This window comes from Podarcis raffonei, chromosome 15 (assembly GCF_027172205.1).
Source record: "Podarcis raffonei isolate rPodRaf1 chromosome 15, rPodRaf1.pri, whole genome shotgun sequence".
Taxonomy (NCBI): Eukaryota; Metazoa; Chordata; class Lepidosauria; order Squamata; family Lacertidae; genus Podarcis; species Podarcis raffonei.
This window is the reverse complement of record NC_070616.1, coordinates 8,939,784-8,961,071: the sequence shown is the minus strand read 5'-3', so window position 1 is coordinate 8,961,071 and position 21,288 is coordinate 8,939,784. Positions and strand designations below refer to the sequence as shown.

Genomic DNA, 21,288 nt, shown 5'->3' with positions numbered 1-21,288 from the left:
TGTATGACAATGCCCCCAGCTCCCAGCCCCTCAAGACGGTCCAGAAGGATGTTATGGTCGATGGTATCAAACGCTGCTGAGAGATCCAGCAGAACTAGGAAACAGCTCTCACCTTTGTCCCTAGCCCGCCAGAGATCATCAACCAGTGTGACCAAGGCAGTTTCTGTCCCATGATGAGGCCTGAATCCCGACTGGAAGGGATCCAAATGGTCCGCTTTTTCCAGGCGTGCCTGGAGTTGTTCAGCAACCACTCGCTCAATCACCTTGCCCAAGAATGGAAGATTTGAGACTGGGCAATAGTTGGCCATCGTGGCCGCATCTAAAGTTGGTTTTTTAAGAAGCGGTTTAATAACCGCCTCTTTCAGTGGGTATGGGAAGGCTCCCTCACGGAGGGAAGCATTCACCACCCCACGAAGCCCATCGCCCAGTCCTTCCCGGCTAGCTTTTATAAGCCAGGATGGGCAAGGATCAAGGAGACAAGTGGTTGGTTTCACTCGTCCAAGCAGCCTGTCCACATCCTCGGGGGTAACAGATTGGAATTGATCCCACACAACTTGACTAGACAGGACTCTAGCACTCTCCCACCCCGGCCCTGCTCCCACGGTGGAGTCTACCTCTTCTTGAATCTGAGCGACTATCTGCAAAAAAGTTTGCAAAATCATTGCAGGAGATCATGTGGCCTGTATTGGGCCCTGATGGAACAGGTGGTTCCGCTAAACTGCGAAACACCTGAAAGTCTCCTGCTGCTGTTTTCCGCAGATGCAATAGAGGCGGTGAAGAAAGTCTTCTTCGCCGTCGCTATCGCCACATGGTAGGCTCGACATTGAGCTCTAACCCGTGTCCGGTCAGATTCAGAATGGGTTATCCGCCACTGGCGCTCTAGCCGTCTCAACGATTGTTTCATTGCCCTCAGATCTGTGGAAAACCACGGGGCTGTCCGGGCTCCATGCAATCGGAGAGGGCGCTTCGGAGCCAAACAGTCAATAGCCCTGGTTAACTCCACATTCCAGCGGGCCACCAGGGAATCAGCTGAAAGGCCATCAACATGGGATAAAACATCCCCTACCACTCTCTGGAATCCATTTGGATCTATTAAGTGGTGGGGGCAGACCATCTGAATCGGTCCCACCTCCCTGCAGAGGGGAAGGGTCACGGAGAAGTCCAGTTGCACCAGGAAGTGATCTGACCATGGCACTTCTTTCGTTTCACTTTTACTTAGTGTCAGATCACCAACATCCATAGAGGTAAACACCAGGTCCAAGGCATGTCCGCGGCTATGGGTTGGGCCAGACTTATTCAGGGACAGCCCCATGGAGGCCATGCTTTCCACGAAGTCCCGAGCGGCCCCTTGTAAGGTCGTGTCGGCATGGATGTTAAAATCCCCTAGGACAACCAAACTAGGTGTCTCCAGGAGAACATCCGCCACGACCTGAAGCAGCTCGGGCAGGGAATCCTTGGTGCAGCGGGGAGGTCGGTACACCAATAAGAATCCTGTACTGCCCCTATTGCCCAACTTCCAGAACATGCACTCAGAAAACTGGGTCTTCCCAATAGGACGCCTGGTGCAGACTAATGACTTCCTAAAAATCACTGCAACCCCCCATCCCCGCCCACAAGGCCTGGGTTGCTGTGCGTAAGAGAAACCTGGTGGACAAGCAGCAGCAAGGACAGGCCCATCTGCTTCATCCAACCAAGTCTCTGTTACACATGTAAAAGGACATGGAAGCAGGGATGAAAGAAACTAGCAATTCTGGGGGTAGGAATAAGGTACAAGTTGAGTGCAAAAGAAGAATGGGGGAAGACATTACAGGAGCTGGGCTAAAATACTTATGAAAGGCATGTGGGGGTGGGAACAAAAAAAATACAGAAGAAAAGTTGTTTCCAATTAAAGACACTAGATCAGCAAATGCTGCCTGAAATAGGGAGGCTGAATCACAATGCCTCCAAGAACAAATGTCTGCACTTAGCTTGAGGAAAGTTGAGCTATAGAACTCAACCTGCCACAAGGAAAATGTTGTGGCAAAGTATTTAGCTACTTCCAATGATGCATTAATATCAGACTATTATGCTAGTATTTGCCAGCTGATTGTGCCAAATTCTGCTTCCATCTGCCACACTTTTATAACTGGTTCTGCCCCCGGCACCCAAATTTTCACTGGTGGGCCTGAGTTTTTTAGCCATCCCAAGTGGGCCCTGGGTAGAAAGTATGAGGACCCTTGTTCTAAGCAAAAATTCTTCCACCAACAAAATATGGGCCCAGTACTCACCAAGGTGGCCAACCTGTGTTCTACCAGTTCACAGGGATGGAATGCTCCTCCATCCAATAATCACCACCATTATCCCTGCATACAGAAATCTAGCATGTCAGGGGGAAGCCTAGCCCTTTGTGGAGGGAATCTGTGTTGTGTATAGAAGAGCAATAGTTATGGCCCAAAGTGGAGCCTCAGAGCCAAGATAACAGGTTGACCACCTCACTGAGAATCAAGCTATAATGAGATTCAGGCTACAGCAAGCTTCTGCATGAATGAGTCCCAAAGACTGGAAACTACTATCAACATACTCATCATGTGTTTTTGGTGTTCTTACTAAGGGCCACAATACTACAGTACAATAAGTGGCATACTTGAAGAATCCTAAGCTGTTTAAGATTGTACATTATATTGTGCCCAGGAGTGTGCCTGCAGCAAACAAACGCAGGCTTCGAAGAGTGGGTGAGAATAGTACATCAACCCATGCCAGCTTCAGGAGGCAAACCACCAGGCTGTGTATTAACTGAAGCTTCTACATTTCTATGGGTGACCACAAACACAGAATGCCATTTTGCAAAAAAAAATATTATTTAGACTAATACAGTCCAAAAAGCACAATGGGAGCCATATCCCAATTCTGATCAGCTCACACCTCCTGTGTCAATAGCCTGCAGCATCCCCTTGAGGCGCACAGACAGCCCAGGTTTATAGAAGAGTCTTACCTTTATTGTGGCATCCTCTGAAGCAGAAACCATAACACTGAAAACTGGATGGAAAATTACTCTTGTGACAGGACTCCTGTGTCCACTCAACGCATACTTTTCTGGAGGACGAGGGATCCATTCTTTAGGGTCTCGCTTCTGACCAAGTGGTCCACCTGAAGTAAATTCTTCCTTAGCTTCATTTAGTTTGGATTCCAATTCCATAACCTAAACGGTTTTGGAGAGAGGGCAGGGAGAGAGGAGTGGAGAGAAAAAACAAAAGTGTAAGACAAACAAAAGGTGATACCTGGTGTTCAGCTTTGTGATATATCACCAGCTAAACATCATGATATACTGATATATCACAATGTCTGAAAAAAGACCTTGCAAGTCCTGAAGGACCAACACACATTGACCATCACCAAATCTACAGCAGCCCTGGAACTGTGCCACACAGCTCTCAAATTATCTCCAAGTACAAGCTGTAACAGCTAAAAGGAACCGAACAAAACCTGAGAGCCACAGGAAAATATCTGCCTGGTTATCTTGAAATCAATCCAACCTTCCTTAGCTCATTTTAGCTTTGAGAAAATGTGTTTGTCGTCATTTTTACTTTACCTGAACTTTGTTCCCTTAGATATGAGTGCAAGTCTACTGCTCTGTCATTCTATCCTTATCGGCCAGAATTTTTCTCTTTCCTGCGTTTTGCATCAAATATCCTTGCTACGATTACCTTTAACAATGCTGCTTGTGTTTGTTTAAAGCAAAAACCTGCCAAGGCTTCAGCTGGATGCTATCTCCTACATACCTCCTAGCCTTGAGACCAGTGGGCACATTTAGAGGAATTAGGAGACTAGAGCTGGGTGATACCTGGTTTTCAACCAGCTAAACATCATTATATACTGATATATCACAATGTCTGAAATAAGAATGAAGCTATGCAGAGGCATTGGCTGACTTCACGGTTTTTCACACATTGTGATTTCTGCATAGCACACACAGACATAAATCATGATTTGCAATATATTGTCAGGTCAAAAATTATAAAACTGGTTATCATAATATGGACTTCCAACCGGATAGGTTGTTTTGCATACTTCTTTGAAAAGCACTGCAGCAGTGTTGCCAGCAATATACCAACTGAGGCTTGTACTTACCTTCTTTTGTAATCTTATAACTGATGTCCATTTCTTTTCCAAGAGTCCAGCATACTTCTTATCTAACTCTTCATTCTGAAGATCAAGACAATTGTTGTGAACACATAAATTGTAGGACTGGAAGGGACCCTCATGGTCATCTAGCCCAACCCCCCTGCAGTGCCATCAGTCCTGCTTAGCAGCATTTTCTCCCAAAATTAAGAACATCAAACAGAGCAATATTTTGCCAGCTTTTTTATTTTTTATAAGAATAGCATTTTCTACCATCTTAGAAATTGAAGGCATGGAGTTGTGGGGCTTATCAAGAAACTCTACAAACCTTTGCATATAGCTGGATGCAAACATGTATGAAGCCAGAGATAAAACACATCCAGATTAAAAGCCAAAGGAACTAACTATTTAGGGGAGAAAGCTCCTTCCACCTGCTTTCACAAGTGCTTCTGTGCTTTTGGGGGGTCTTTTTCCCCCCTTTGGACCATGTGAATTGTTTAACGTGGCTGCAACGAACTGCAACCCTTGCAAGTGTGGTGGTTTAATGGGAATGATGGGTTGATATACATTTTCCAGAACCATCTAACTTCATCGTCCCACAAGTGGCCAAGCAGATGTCTTTGGGAAGGAACAAGCAGGGAATGAAAGCAATAACCCTCCATGTTTTGTTGCTCCCCAGTAATCAGTATACTGTGGCACAGTGCCAGTAAATGTACAGGTTCTGTTTTGTTATTGTGCCTAATAAACTCATCTTCCTCCATGAATTTGTCTGATCCCCTAAGCTTGGGTCCGTCTTGTGGCAGCCAGTGCCATGCTCACACACATTCTGTCAATTACTCTGCCAGGAAGCCACTGCTGTAATCATCAGTGGATGACCTTGATCAACAGGTTTGTGTTAAGAGGCACAATCCTCAGGATATGCATGATCCAACATCAACCAAGAGCACAAAGCAGGCACAAGCACTGAACTATCCGGTGAAGCATCCTGAGCAAGTTTCCCTCCTTACATTATTTCTTCAGGGAAATAACTTCTTGCTTACAGGAAGTTCTCAGAGTTTATGAAAGCCAAAAAATCACACCCTCCTCTCTGGTCTGCCACCATTCTGATTATCTGTGGAGTCAGGGTGTTCAACAAAGGCATGGCCAGAAACCACAGCCCAGCTGAGAAATGAATGTCAGAGGGAGTGGCACTGGTTAAAGTGCAGCAGCTCCCCCATAACTAATAATAATAATGATAATAATAATAATTTTACTGAAACAAGTTGTGTGCCCTATAAATTAAGGGAAGAGGTTAATCTCAAAAATTAAAGGAAGTGCAAACAGATGCTATATGCAATGTTGAAGTTCTGGGGTCTCAGAGAGTCCAGGAATACTGGAGATTGTAAAAGGCAGGAGAATAGCAGAACGTCAGAACTGGTAATTGGATTATCTTCTTGGTTAAGAGGCCACAGTGGAGGCATTACCACCCTCTGTGCTTGGGGGAATTTGGGGTTATTTGTGGAACTAATTTGTGCTGGAGCCAAACGTAGCCCCTGAAGCAGTTGCACGGATAAGATTCCAATTCACTGGTGCTTGGGTTTTGGGGTCTTTTAGTTCATTAAGAGTTCTGCCTAATTCATACTCCCACAGCTTCACTACACAGCTCTCTCATAAGGAAGTGAAACACATCTCCCTAATGACTGCTGTATAACAAGGCTGCTTTGCATATCCAGGTCCTCCTCCTTACCTTTTGGGGGGAAAGAGTTTTTAATGAGGTTGACGGGTATGCCAGCACTCCTTTCATCAAGCCCCATTTTCAATTACGCGTACAATGAGATTACAACCAGGACTTTATTTGAATGAGATTTGGGGAAATGAAATGTAGGGCCTCAAGTGGGTACTTTGGTTAAGGCAGACAAAATTCTACGCTTTTACAGCATGATTGGTAGGCCTAAAGGGTACTTAGGAGATTAGCATATATTTAAATGGTTCAGAGTCAGAGTCGCTTATATGATCTGAAGAAATAGCACAGTATTTATAGATCACACCAAGATAGCTATTCCTCCTTCAAAACCTACAAAGTAAGAGCTGAATTAGGAGCTTCAATTATTTCAAAAAGAGTTGGGTCAAATGCCTTAAGGCTGGTAGACATACACTTCCATTACAAAGAAAGCCTAAACGCCATCACTTAACATTTAGGTGGTATAAACTGCATGCTTGTTGTTGTAGGGAACATGGAACACAGAAGCAGCACTGCTGTTTCTACCGAAAGCCTGTATTATTCAAATAAGGTCAGCAGGATAAAACATGGAAGAGGAAGACAGGAAAGTACAGATGAGGTGAGGATAAACTGGTAGCAAATGACACATTACTAGCAAGGCCATGGCAGTCCAGGCAAGGCTTTGCAAGAAGCAGAATCAAGTAAGTGCTAAACAACACTGTCTCACAAGAAATGTGCTTAAAAGTGCACCTAAATATTATACCAAGATGGAATTGTTTAGAAATCCTAAATAATCTGAAAACAAGAACTGCAGGTGGTATAAAAACTTCTGTTAGAAAGAGAATTCCTATACGGGACTGCTCTTGCATTTCCCACAGTCCTTTGGTAAGGTTTCTATGTCCATGTGATATTTTGGCCTGTATGTGATGAAATATGGCTGGAGTTGCCACTGAAGAAATTTATAGTACCCATTTTAACCTCTCCCAAATCTGAGTTTTTTATTGGAGCCTTTAGTTTTTGCTGCAAGTGTAAAACATGTTGATTTCAAAATGTATTATATACGTTACACATAGCTAGAACTATTCCAGAGGAATTCCCCAATTAAAGGTGATCAACCAGGTCCTTTCTAGAACAGTTAAAGGCTATAGACTTGGATTAAGGAATGGGTTTTCTTTTAATGAGATAGGCCATGTGAAGTTAATAACTACAATGTGATAGGATAGATATCCTTCATGCTTTTTAGTTTCAAGGACAATGTGACATGGTGCAAAGGTTTATAGACACGTGAACATTGTAAGAGCTTCTTTGTTCAGGCAATGTCCCACCTAGTCCAGCATCCTATTCTCTGTGACCAACCAGATGCCTGTGGAAAGCATGCAAGCAGGACCTGAGCGCAACAGCACTCTGCCCACCTGTGATTCCCAGCACCTGGAATTCAGAGGCAACAGTGCCTGACAGTGTAGGTGGAACATGGCCATTGTGGCTAGTAGTGAATATCTTGGTCCATTTGCCTTGCATTCTCAATGTACAGACCTCAAGTAAAGATAGGTGGAAAATTAACAATTCCACAAACTTGGTTAACTTAACAGTCACTGATAGTAGAAGCTTAAGTAACCATTCAGGTTAATTGCAGAGATTTGTGAGCATTCCATTCCATTACCTCTATTTGGAAAGTTACTGCATATATGACAGAAAGGTTAATCAGGAGCATCACACAAGGAATACGAAGTCTGTACTCACCACATCAAGCTCTGCTTCCTTTTTAAAAACAGAGTATGCCTCTTCATAGCCATTAGAACGAAGGTAATCTGCTATCGCTCGATTTCTAAATGAAATGAGATTTAGGTCTTTAATTAATATTCTTTTTATAATTAATTCTGTAGAAATTTCTCTCCCCCTCCCATCCACAAAGCTATGTACCCAAACATGCTTGACTGGAACAAGTAAAAGAACAAGTAAAAGAATACCTCCTTCCCTTTTTCTTTGAACTAATGGCTAGTTCTCTTTTGGATATTGTGTACAACGGTTTATTGAACTTTCTGGTGGTCTTTATAACTTCCCTCCATACTCGTTGTAGTATAAAAAAAGGTTCTTCACGTGCTGTAGGATAATAGTTATCTACTGCCAGGACACTGATTGGGAAAAGCATTCTTGTTGTTTTGCCTTAACTTCTCAGATGCTTTATAGACCATGGTATAATCTTGGACCACCTAACAGGAATGGGAAAATTTGCTGCGGTTCCCTTGTGGTTAGGTGAGTTTTCTACTGTTGTGCCAGGGGGCAGGGGAGATAGAACATCCTCTTCTGACCAATGCAAATAATCCCAGGGGCTTTTCCTATTACTCAAATATCTAGACGTTGCTAACTGGAGGTGGTTGTCCAAGGATCTGGAGTTTACCATCATCAGTGTGCTGATGAAATTCAATTATGCTTCTCCTTTTTCTTAAATCCCACTGCGGCAGTGGAAACCCTGAATCATTGCTTGGAATCAGTAATGAGCTGGCTGAGAAACAATAAACTGAAACTCAACCCAGGTGTGACAGAAGTGGTGGGGAGTGTAGGATTTTTTGATCAAGTAATTAGTGAACAGGACCTGGACAGTGGCATATGCATCCTTGAACTGCTGATCCACAGAATGGGGCTTCTCTAGGATTCCTAAGAGGTGGCTGTGGCCCAGAGTGCCGCCTTCTTCACAAAGTGCGCCAGGTGTACCCTTGCCTTGATAAGGGATACATGCCCTATCACTCTAATGCACTCTGTGCAAATCTGCATTTGAAGAGAATTCAAAAGCTTCAACAGGTCAAAAATGCCAGCATCTGTATTTGTAACTGGTACACTCTGCAAAGACCACGCAACACCCCAAGAGATCTATGTTGGTTACCTGTTTCCATCTTCAATTTTAAGTGCTGGCTTTGACCCTAAAAGTCTTACTTAGCATTAATATCTGTAGCAACATTCCCTCCCATATCTTTTATTACTTTTTTCTTTTATTTCTTTTATTTCTTTTTTTTTTGTGTCTCATCATCAAACCTTTTATTGGCATCACATACAAACATCCATAGTAAATCAATACAGAATTACCACCTCCCCTTCATTTGTCAAATGAAAAGAGGCAAAAAAAATCTAACATTACATCTCTAGGTCTCCGGGGAGATCAGGCGTCTGCAATGTGTTTCTGCGACAAAAAACCAAATAAAGATATTTAGCCACTAACTTGGTGAGCTCCTGATCATTCCCCAGTAATAGAAAATGTATGACCTCCAACTCTGGTTTCCATTTGGGAATGCAGCGTTGTTCTAGAAACTGCTGGCGGAGATCAGCATATAGTTTACATTTAAGAACCATGTGAGTAAGAGTTTCCATCAGGTGATCTTCACAGGGGCAAATTCTTTCTCCTTCCACCATTCCCGAGAACCTACCCCAAAGGAGGTTTGATGGGTTTGAATTAAACCTGGCCATCAAAAATGCCCTTCTTTCTTGAGGGATAAGCAGAAATTCAAGATAATTATAATTAGTTTCATGTGCCCAAGAAAGCTGAAAGTAAAGAGGGGGACATGTTTTCTCTGCTGCTGCTGTTAGTTCCTGGCATTCAATGTCCCACAACCTAGTTTTTATTATAGCCTTGGCAGATGGTGGAGGCATCGATCACAAAAGTTCCATTGACAGTCCAAGGTGCTGTATCTTTATGTTAAACTGTTGTAGCCCTGGGGAAAGAAAGGGGTCTGACAAGACCACCGAAGAAAGGATCTTTATCTAATGTGGGGTAGATGTTTAACCAACATAGAAGAAATATCGCCCAGGCAACGGTCTCTACCGTGTGTTGACCTCCCTCTAGACACAAGGCTGCATAGGGTACACAACGTGGGACAGCAAAAATCTTAAAAAGGAAAGCTGCCTGCACTAGTTCTACCAGTTGGGTAAACCCTGGCAGCCAGACTGGAATTCCATAGAGCAACTGAGCTATTATTTTGGTGTTGAGGACCTTGAGGGCAGAGGGGATATGTGAATTACCTCTTGTTATGAAAAATCGCATTATGGCCTGCATAGACATCTTACTGGCATTTGCCGCCGTTGCACGGTGCGAGGACCATAGAAGCCTATGATGGAATGGAATTCCCAGATAGCTAAATTCAAATACCTGCTGGATGGGTTTTCCACCAAGTACCCAGCTATAGCTCTTGCGTGAATTCCCAAATACCATTATTTTGGTTTTATCAAAGTTCATGCACAATTTCATTCTGGACAGATAGTCAATACAGGAATTTAACAATTGTTTTAGGCCAATTCTTGTCCATAAAAGCAAAATCATGTCATCTGTGTATAGGAGAATGGGGATGCTTGATGCATTGAGTTTTGGGTTATCCACCTGTTTTAGTGAAGAAGTGAGGTCATTAAGAAAAAGATTAAAAAGAGAGGGAGCGAGTACACAGCCCTGCTTTACTCCTCTGTTTATAATGACAGGATCTGTCATTACATTCCCTGGTATTGTTCTTATATGACAGGTGTTCTTTGTATAAAGCTTTTTGATCAAGTATAGTAATCTAGGTTCTAGGCCCATTGTCTCCAATTTGGTCCATAACAGCCCCCTGTCAATAGTGTCCAAAGAAGCCTTGATATCTAGGAAGGCCACATAAAGACATTCTTTATGAAGCTGCATATACTTAGCGGCTAAGTGAGATAACACCATGCAGTTGCATAAAGTGGATTTCCCTGGCCTAAGCCCTGCCTGCTCTTGGACCTATGATGTTATTTTCATCAAGCCAAGTAGTTAGTTTATTTAGCAGATGTTTAGCGCACAATTTCCCGATGTTTGACAATAGACATTGGCCGATAGTTGGATGACAGCTTTTTGTCACCCTTTTTAAAGATTGGGATAATTATAGATTGCTGCCATGAGTTAGGCATGATACCAGCTCTATGTATCACAGTGAATAGATCCGCTAGTATCAGAGCCCACCACTCTGACTTGGCTTTGATCAATTCAGAGGGAATAGCATCAGGGTTGGCAGCCTTTCCTGCTTTCATCTGATCAATTAAACTTGTAACTTCGGTAATGGAGACAGGGAGCCACTCATTCGCGAAAAGTAAAAATGGCATGGTCCTGACTTTTCCAAGATGGTGGCCGAGACAGCAGCCTAGGCAGAGCTCCTGCCTTCAATAAAGCTTTTAAGTAGTTTTTAGCTACTTCCTGATTCTAATCTCACATTTTTAACGTCTTACTAGCTGTCTCATCACCTCTCCTTGTTTTTAGTTTAGTTTTATTGTTTTACCGCTCAACCTGATTTACCACAACAATGAACGCCCGATGAACCCTGCCTCTGTGACTGACTTGCAGTTTTGTCTACTGACTAAAATTTTCCATCCCCAGTTCAGAAACCGAACAAATCGTAAGTAACAAGGATTGTTTTGGATTGTTCCGGGGGTCTTGACCCTGCCCTGATGCCCAAGAAAAAGCAGTTCTGTGCCAAGCCACTTGACCACTTGATCCAAATCTAAACAACTAAGTTTGACTGACTTCTCGGAATGGATAACTCCCAAAATAGCAAAGGGGCTACTGATGATTGGGCTAGGAACAAGTTCGGAAGTCCAAACGGCGGAGGGAGATAATCTCCATGGCGGTGACAAACAATCCCTAGATAGTTCCAATCCCCAGCAGTTAGACAGTGAATGGGAAGATCCCCCCAAACAGCTAAAAGGCCTTAGATCAAAAGGTTCAAAGAAAAACAGACCTACAGGAAAGCCCACAAAGATTAAAGCAACCCAAGCAGCTCAAAGTAACAGCCCATACCGCCATTCAAATAACATCTCAAAAGCTAACTAATCTGCCTGGAGCAACAGAGGAGTTATTTACTGGAGAATTGTTAAGCTTGATTGGTGAGCAAAGCCTTCTCACTGGAAGGTCTCTAGCGTTGATCGTCTGGAAGTTGGAGAGCATTGAGGATTGTGTGGCGAGGGGTCAGAAGGAGGAGAGCCTGGTGCGGTCCCCTGAACCCCAGGGGAAGAATGCTGAGAATGCTCAACCAAGCAGGCTGGAGCCCTTCAATTCATCAAGGAAGAGCACCCAAGATGCTCAGACAAAATTCTGGCCCTGGAACGTGACCAATGGCCCACACCCCACTAGAAAGTGTTTGCAGTTGGATCAGATAGTTTTGATCATCCGAAATAATTAGGAGAACAAAGGGTGCTGGATTACCAGACCAAGAGTTTGTTCTTCCTTATCTGATCTACTGCGATTAGACATAGGCTCTTTGGAGCTAAAAATGATAGAAAAATTGCCGAGCCACCCAAACGTAATAAAACTGCTTCTCAAATTTCATAGCCATGCCATTGCCCTGCTGCTTCCCAAAATGTGTGTCTTTTTAAGTCGATTTCACATTTCAATTAGAAGGGTGTTTGCAGACTTAGACGCTGTGCCTTTATTTTTGTGTGTGTCACACACCCCTACATTCACAGAACGGTGCAAAAAAAATAAAACAAGTAGGAATTTAATAAAAAAATCAATGAATCAAAATTACAACATAGAAAGCAACATCTTAAAAACAAACAGTACAAAAATAGAAAAACTTGTCAAAGCCCTACTACTCCCCTCCAAAATATTGGTAGGAGTCAGGTCCTTACTTCTTGTTTAAAATACAAAATGGAAACATGCACCTCAGTGGAGAGTTGCATATACTCAGAGCCCTGCCCCAGATCCCAGACCTCCTATCTCATCCAAAAAAGGAACCAACAGGAAGGCCTCATTTGCCGATCTAAAGAGATGAACAGATCGGTAAGGGAGAATGAGCTCTTTCAAATTCTTGGGGGTCCCAGGTAATTTAGGTCTTAACTCAATGTAACCACCTTGGATGACACCTTGGGTGTCATCAGCATTATTTTCTGACACCTCAAACCAAATCCTTCAATGACTGCTTCCAGCAACTTCATATAAATAATAAAAAACTGGTTACAAGACACTCCTCTATACATTAGGATCATCCAGAGTCTCCTTTGCAAATGTTCCTGCTATCTGAGGTACTGTGTGTGGTCATATGATCTAGACCAGCATTCACCCACTTGGTGCCTTCCAAATGTTTTGTTGACTGCAACTCATCACCTGTGGCCATTGGCCATTCCAGCCAGGGGCTAATGATTGTTGGGAGTCTGAAACACCCAAATGGCACCAAGATGGTGAAGGCTGATCTAGTCGCTTCTTGGCAGTGATATGGCAGTTATGAACTTCCCACCCCGAAAATTTCCCTTGGCAACTTCTTTCAGCCTTTTGAAGGCAGAATGAAAACCTTTCCACTTCAGAGAGCCTTTAGCAGAGTTGCAAAGCTGGCTTAAACTCTCTTCTCTGGTGTTTTTTAAGAACAATGGACAAGCAGGGAGCTAAGATGAGAGTGGTTCAATTGAACCTCTCTTCAAATTGGCCTGAAATAAATCAAACAAAGCTAACATGCATCACCAGAGATAAGGCCACCTGGAACCTAAGACTATTTACTACAGAGGTCCCAGTACAGTAACTGTTGGAAGGAAGTGCCTTCTGGCCCAGCATCTGCTCCTTGTTGGATGGAGCAGAGATCATGAAGCACCTGCATCTCTAAATGTCAACGGGAGAATGAGAATATCCCCATTCTTAAAGTCAATTTGCTCTACAATTGATTTTTCCCTTTTATTTACTTTTTTTTAAATTGCTCATGCTTTCTTTCTCTCTTTCTCTCTCTCTCTCCATAAATGAAGGCCCTTAGTTTAATTATTCAGTGGAACAAATATAACTCATTCGCAGGGACTGAAAATTTTGGGCTTTCCCTGTGATGGAGGTGTGTGTGTGTGTCCCAATTCACAATCACATTAAACCTTAGTTTATTTTAAACTATGCTTTAAGATGAACAAGCAAATCATGCTTCACTCCTTTCTTCAGTTTTCTAGGGAGGAAATAAAACACAGAGACATTAGACATGAACCAGCACTACTAACAAGCCATGACAGCAAGCCAAGAACAAACCTTGGTTTAACATTATGGTTAGGAGAGAAAAATCCCTGAGTGCTGACTCACACTTTAGGTTTGTTTGCTCCCTGGTGCACTGAAGAAAAGAACAGGGAAGCAGCAGCACTGGGACTATTGAACAACATGCACCACCAGAACATTACTGGTTCACTTCAACTCAGAGTTTAAGAACTGCATTGCATTGGCTTGGCAGGTTCAGATCTAACAGGATGCATAAGTCTAATCAAGCTGTGGTTTAAAGCAGGCGAAAGAAAACTGTGGCCCTTCATATGTTGCTGGACTCCCAACTCCCAATATCTTGCTGGAGGTTGGGAGTCCAACAACATCCAGAAGCCCACAGGTTAGCAATCTCTGGTTTAAAACAACACGAGTATTGGCCTTTCTACTACTCATTTACTATTGCTTTTTATAATGACTAGGTCATGGGTAGGCAAACTAAGGCCCGGGGGCCAGATCTGGCCTAATCGCCTTCTAAATCCGGCCCACGGACAGTCCGGGAATCAGCGTGTTTTTACACAAGTAGAATGCACCCTATTATTTAAAATGCATCTCTGTGTTATTTGTGGGGCGTAGGAATTCGTTCATTTTTTTCCCCTTCAAAATATAGTCCAGCTCCCCATAACATCTGAAGGACAGTGGACCGGCCCCCTGCTGACAAAGTCTGCTGACCCCTGAACTAGGTTCATAGGAGGGTGCCAACAGACTTGCAAAAAAACCACCAACTCACTTATCATATACAAGTTAGAGGAACATTAATCTAATGGCATCTTCACAGCTCCGTCCTCCTGTCATGCAAGTAACATGCACACGAGGATGTCAGCAAAACCTGCACTGCACTGGCCTGACATCTTCAGATGCACCCTTGCTGCGCAGTAACAGGATGCACAAGTTCCTTGTGTTTGTTGTTGCTCTGCAACGTCACACCAGCTAATTTGAGGCAGCCCCACCCATACCAGATGGAACAAGAACAAAATGAATCTCTCAAATATATAAATGGCTAACAAGCCAACTTGTTAACTCTGAGAGCCAGTGTGGTGTAGTGGGTTAGAGTATCAAATTAGGATTTTGGAGATCAGGGTTCAAATACCCACTTGGCCACAAAGTTCACTGGGCGACCTTGGGGACCAGTCACTGCCTCTTAGCTTAGCTTACCTCACCTCACAGGGTTGGTTTTGATGATTAAATGGGTGCCAGAACCATGTATACCACCTTGAGCTCCTTGGAGAAAAGGTGGGATATGCATTCAATAAAATAAAATTTAAAAATGAGGGAGCCTTGACTGTCACTTTGGGGACTTCGTTGTCCTTGTTCTGGCTATATCACCAAGTTGCACACAGGTGTTGCTGGTCTACAGGGGCATTTTAGCTGCCAAGTGTTGACAGACATGGGCTAGAATAATAATATTCATTTACAGAGGTGATTGCCAAACAGGACCAGTGGTCAGGGATGATGGGAATTGTGGTCCCAAAACAGCTGGAGGGCCAAGTTTGGTCATCACTGATTTACAGGGTCAAAACCAAACGTTGGAAGTACTTTACAGACATTTTCAAGTATTCCTTAAAATACAGGACTATTCTATAGGCTGATTATCTCTCATCCCAAATTGTAGGAAGGGGAATAAGAGCCTATGGGGGAGCTGCTTGCCTAAGGTGTGCTCATTGCTGAATTGGTCTAATAAATCCCACCTTATATCTGTATCTGCTCACAGCAGGGTTGACTAAATTCTGCAAGGCTTGGAGGCAATCACTATTTCTTAAAACGAAAGACCAGGAAACAGAAGTTAACCTTGACACACAGCATCACCAATCCCAGGAAGAGCAGTGTAAGGGGTTCTACAGTTATGGAGCACGTGCACTTACACACTGTGATAACATAATACAGCCCAAAGGGATGCAGCAACGAACTGTTATGCCTGGTCTTTACATGCAGCAAAAATGAAGTGGCAGAATGGACTATTTTCATTTCAGATTGCGGCCAGATCAATTTCTGAATGCTTCGCTGTATTAAAAAATGCTCTGAAATCAAAACACTAATACCACAGGGTATCCCTGGTACCTGGTACCCCAGGTAACTTTTACCTGGAAGACACTTAGCACACAGGAGAGCAATGAGAAGTGGCATTTCCTCCCACCTCATTCTCCTGCATGCGTAGACCATGACTCCAGTTCAACTCCTGAAAACAATTTTAGTTTCTGTTACAAGCAAAAGTGTGGGCAGGCTATTCAACCACACCTTTATTAAAATGCTGTAGTCATCAGAGGCACTGTGCAGGCTAGGAGTCACCTTCCCTTGTAAACAGGTATGTGGGTGTGGGTGTAAAAATACACTAATTTGTGGAAGGCACAGAACTTTGTTTCTCTTTTTAAACAAAATCTTGCAGAGATAGTGTTGAAAGTGTGGGTACAAGGATTCAGGCTCTGCATAGCTTTCTGCTCCTCCTCATGACTGCCAGCAGAACCATTACTAGACGATGTTTTTAATCAATGAAATCAATCGTGGAGATATAAATTCAGCATTTGTCACATAATTTGTCATCCTATTTGCAGATGTTATGCAGTTAAAACTTCAGAACACACAGTCTTTATTCCAACCATTTGCAGTTGTTTTTGAGCTACCATGTGACCAAGAATGAGCAAAGCAAGAAGTCAATTTAACAGCAGCAGACATCACAATGCTGGCACATGCTCCAGAGATTAGCATGCATGTCAGTGCAAGCATCAGATATTGACCCCTGAAGTGATGAGGACAAAAGAGACACCCTTGTTCTAACAGATGGTGCTCTGACAGTCAAGGTAGACTGTGGCCTAAATGAAAGGGACCTGGCATTTACTTGGCTGGCTGAAGCAGGACAATATTTGTCAGCAGATCAGTTAGCAATTAACTGACCAGTTAAATGTTCAAATACTGCTGAAAGATCACCTTGCCAGCATTACAGGTTTGCTTGACATACAGTGTTAAGTTCTTGGAACGCCGTAAGTATCTTAACAGGAGTATCAAATAATTTTGTCTACCGCCCAACTCATGCAGAAAGAGAAAAGCAGTGCCCTTTGTGAGCAAGTGCTCTCAGCCTCAGTGAATCCTTATCTTGCTTATTCAGTTAATAGAACTCAAACATATTCTACTCACTAAATGCTCTCCTTGGAATATGCAAGCCAACTCTGCCCAAAACACCCCAAATACAGAAAAATGTGCACCAGCAACTGCAATAGATGTACATTTACGGAAAATAAACCCTTCCTCAAGAGAGCATTACAATTATTTATTCTTATCACAAACTTTTGTTAGCAATATAGAAACCATATTCTGCAGACTAGGACTGGGTATATTATAGCCATACTTTGAAAACTGTAACAGTTCCTACCCATTTTCAGGCCCAACTGAGAAGAGCTGGTTTTGACCTGTAAAGCCCTTCGCAGGTCAGGACTGGGAACGTTAAGAAACATCTCCCTCCATATATTATCTAACAGGTGCTTTCCCCACCCAAGGTCTTTCCAGTAGTGGCACCCCTGTTGTGGTACACTCTCCACAGAAGTTCCACCAGGCACCTTTCTTACTGTCCTTTCAGCAGCAAGTAAAGAAAGACCTTCTTACTTTCCTGTGCATTTTAGATGTCATTTTAATCCTGCATTTATAACTTTGAAGCTTTTAAGATAAATTTGGTATTCAAGTTAGAACAGGCATAGGCAAACTTGGCCCTCCAGATGTTTTGGGACTACAACTCCCATCATCCCTGACCACTAGTTCTGTTAGCTAGGTTTGATGGGAGTTGTAGTCCCAAAACATCTGGAGGGCTGAGTTTGCCTATGCCTGAGTTTGAATAAAACAATTAATTTTGTAAACAGTCCTATCACTATAGCTGAAGTGTGGGGTGAAAATATTTAGAAATAAAAACATATTCGATATTGTACAAGCAAAACACTCATGTTCCAGACCACAATCTCACAATATAAAAAACCTGGAGCAAATGACAGGCAGATAGGGAAGAAAAGCAGGGAGTCAGGAATGTACTCAGGCTTAACTGTATAGGTTTCTGACAGGTCTGTGTTTCTTTTTATAAAGAATGTATGTCCAACCAATCAAGGGCACTAAGGATGGTCTACAATAAAACAAAAATTTCATCCTAATACATATTAACAGCATCGACAATCATTAGAACAGCAGCAGGAGGAACAAAATGCTCAGTCCAGATTGAAGACTTGGCAAAGACAGCCCTCTGAGCAGTAAAAATAAACCTGAAAAGAACTGGGCTTGCCACCGATTTCTTGTAAGGACCTTCTGTAGCATGAGTAAGGAACCTCCAGAATGTGTGGTAACTGGGCCCCATTTGGCCTGCAAGGCAGTTTCTCCCAAGCCATTCCCACCTGTCCCACTCCTGATATCCCATGGCATCAACTGTGGAACAGCCCACAACCACAGCTTCAAAGTTAACAGAAGCATATCAGACATGTGCTTACAAAGCCTGCCAAGTTGAGTAGGAAGATTTTTTTTTCCAGAATACAAATTCCATCCTATTCCCACCCATCTCCCAAAAAAACAAATTAACATCATGGCCAGCACATTGCTTAGCTCCAGAATTTGGAGGATCCCACAAAATTACTAAACCCATTTCTTCATTCTTGCTTCATTCTTTCTTGCTTTTTAAAAACTAATGTCTAGTGCATTCTTATTAAGATGCCCACAGAAAGCTTTAAAATTGGTTAAGAAAACATGATCGCGTCCGATCCATAACAGCCAACTGAAAGCAAGGTAAGATTAATATTCTTGAGCTACTTACAGTTCATCTCGTTGCCTCTGTGACAGCACCATTGTGGCTGTGATGTCAAGTTAACGTGATTCAGCTGTCTCCTCCTCGTCAAGCAGCTTGGGATTCTGGGATCCACAATTCAGTCTGCCACAAAGTGGCTTCAACCCAAAGGACAATGTGTCTCCACAAGTAAACTCTACCAAGCAGACCGGATGCATTCAACAAGGAAGATTCATTCCATCTAGAAAATGCAAGAGTTTGTGCAATTATTGCTATGAACAACTTCGGCAACACTGAAGTACTGACTACTCATTAGACAAATGTTATTTTTATTTATTTGTTGAAAACATTTATAAACTGCTTAATAAGTTTTTTTAAAAACTCTTATGCAGTGTACAATATTCTATTAAAAGACAATTACAGCCTATAGCTAATAAAACATAAAAGCATCTAACACACAGCTAATAAAACATAGTTAATAAAACATAAAAGCATCTAACACAGAAAAAACAGTAAGTTCAAACACATTAAACAGGGGGTGATTCTATACCGGGGCAGAAAAGTAAGTCTTGTTGGTAGAAGCTGGGAAAATTAAGGGTTGCATATAATTTGGTCATCCATCGTAACAAAGAGAAAAGCAACAACTATGCAGACTGCAGAAAACGTAATAAATACTTTTGCAATTCCACTAGGGTCGGCCTTTAGAATGGGGACCAACCTTTAGCTCCATCCTGCCATATGAAATTCACTATTTTGTTTTATTTTTACTACAGGTGCCCACCTTGCTCCTCATCCTCTTTCTTTCTCTCAGTTTGTGGACACATGCCAAACTTTATATTGGCTTTGTACTGGTTTAATCACTTGATGAGGTGCAAATTAGTTTGCTAGAGACCCTTAGTTCCCTTCCCACAGAACATCAGTTCCAGGCAGGGGTCTCCAAGAAGAAACAACTGTAAAAACAGTCAGTCCTATAGCATAAAAATGTTCTCTCTTCCTCTTAAAATATTTTTAAAACCGAAAACGGTATTGACACCACTAATACAATTCAATACAAATTAGGGAGCAGCCAAAACCCAGTGAACTACAGACAATAGTCCAATAACGTTATTACTACATTCAACATGCAAAAAATTAACAGGCAGGTTACAGAGTACCATAGTGACCCAAGAACTCAAGTCATTTCTTTCTGTACTCAGAGTTAACGGCTATGATTGAACACTTCTCCACTTCTTTATGGGGTACAGACAGGACAGCTCAATCAATAGAGCATAAGACTCAATCTCAGGGCCATGGATTCAACCCTCTGCGGGTAAAAAAAGATTCCTGTATTGCAGGGGGTTGGACTAGATTACCCTTGTGATTCCTTTCAACTGTACAATTCTATGATTCTATGAAAAGGCATTTACTTTTACATTATTTTTTTATGTCGTCACTGTCTCTCCTACGAAATCTGAAGCCTTGATGACACCAGAATGGCAGGGTTACTTTGCCAAACTGCCACACACTCAATCCATAGAACCTCTCCAAGGCCAGTCCTACAAAAACAACTATCAATGAAACATTTAAAGAGAGAATTGTGATCATCAACTATTTTCAGGTGATCAAGTGCAGCAAAGAGTTTAAAACACCAGACTGAAGTGGTACAACTCAAGACACAGGTTAACTACACACCTCAATGAAACTAGTCCATACCAACTTTCCTTGGTGGTATAAAGGTGGCATTTTGGGGAGAAGAGTTTAATGCAGTGCTTTTTTGCTTAAAAAATGTTTAGGGGTACTCTCATTTTCCTACTCATATTGAAACACTGCCCCTCAATGAGGCCAAACTTAGATTGACAAAATGTTTAGGGGTATGCATACCCCCGTGTACCCACAGAAAAAATCACTGGTTTAATGCATAGCAATATTCAAGCAACAGCACAACAAAATGATTTTTTTTAAAAAAAAACCACAACCTTAAGTATCTACACCAAGTGTTAACTTTGCCATGAGCTCACTAGATGGCTTTACTTACCCCATATGCATTAGGATAATACTGACCCACCTAAAGCTCTGCCTAAATGCTATTTTTAAAATGATCAATGAGGAAGGAAGAGCTGCTCAATATCAACTTGAGATACTTCGTGCATCCTGTTTTAAGTATATAGTCAGCTTGTGAAGTAAGCCCACAACTTACGCGGGGCTTACATTCCAGGATCTCGCCTAAAGTCAAAATTGCATATACAGTGGTACCTCAGGTTACATACGCTTCAGGTTACAGACTCCACTAACCCAGAAATAGTGCTTCAGGTTAAGAACTTTGCTTCAGGATGAGAACAGAAATTGTGCTCCGGCGGCGCGGCGGCAGCAGAAGGCCCTAAAGTGGTGCTTCAGGTTAAGAACAGTTTCAGGTTAAGAACAGACCTCCAGAATGAATTAAGTACTTAACCCGAGGTACCACTGCAGTCAAAACACATTGGGTTGAATGGCATGTGGGACTGCCAAAGTCTTTTTTCTGCAGGCACCTGCCCCCCCCCCTTTAAATTACCAAGCACATGAAGCTGAATGCGCACAAGTTAAATGCCAGTAAGTTGCACACTTACTGTATCTACATAGTTTTTCATAAAACTTGGCTATCAAACTAGAGTTGGTAAATATGAAACACTTGAGATTTTTCCTGGAATTTTGCACACAGAAAGCAATTCAGCTCCTCAAGAATTTTAGCATTCTTTTACAGATGCTAACTTCATTAGAGTTCTCATTGGCACTACTTTGGAGACT

General features: G+C 42.4%; 1 protein-coding gene across 3 annotated transcripts in view; it reads right to left on the bottom strand.

The window, feature by feature from the left end:
* PAFAH1B1 (platelet activating factor acetylhydrolase 1b regulatory subunit 1) overlaps positions 1-21,288 on the bottom strand; it is a 59,649-nt gene that overhangs the window by 13,865 nt on the left and 24,496 nt on the right. The window contains exons 2-6 of one of the 3 annotated variants that reach the window (XM_053367194.1): positions 18,559-18,769; positions 8,931-8,972; positions 7,538-7,622; positions 4,108-4,182; positions 2,972-3,178 (exon numbers count right to left, since the gene is read on the bottom strand). In XM_053367194.1, the coding sequence (XP_053223169.1) occupies positions 2,972-3,178; positions 4,108-4,182; positions 7,538-7,622; positions 8,931-8,972; positions 18,559-18,590 (441 nt within the window). In that variant the 5' untranslated portion in view covers positions 18,591-18,769. Of the gene's footprint in view, positions 1-2,971; positions 3,179-4,107; positions 4,183-7,537; positions 7,623-8,390; positions 8,426-8,930; positions 8,973-18,558; positions 18,770-21,288 lie in introns of those variants that run through there. The other 2 variants (XM_053367195.1, XM_053367197.1) reach the window with 2 other exon arrangements.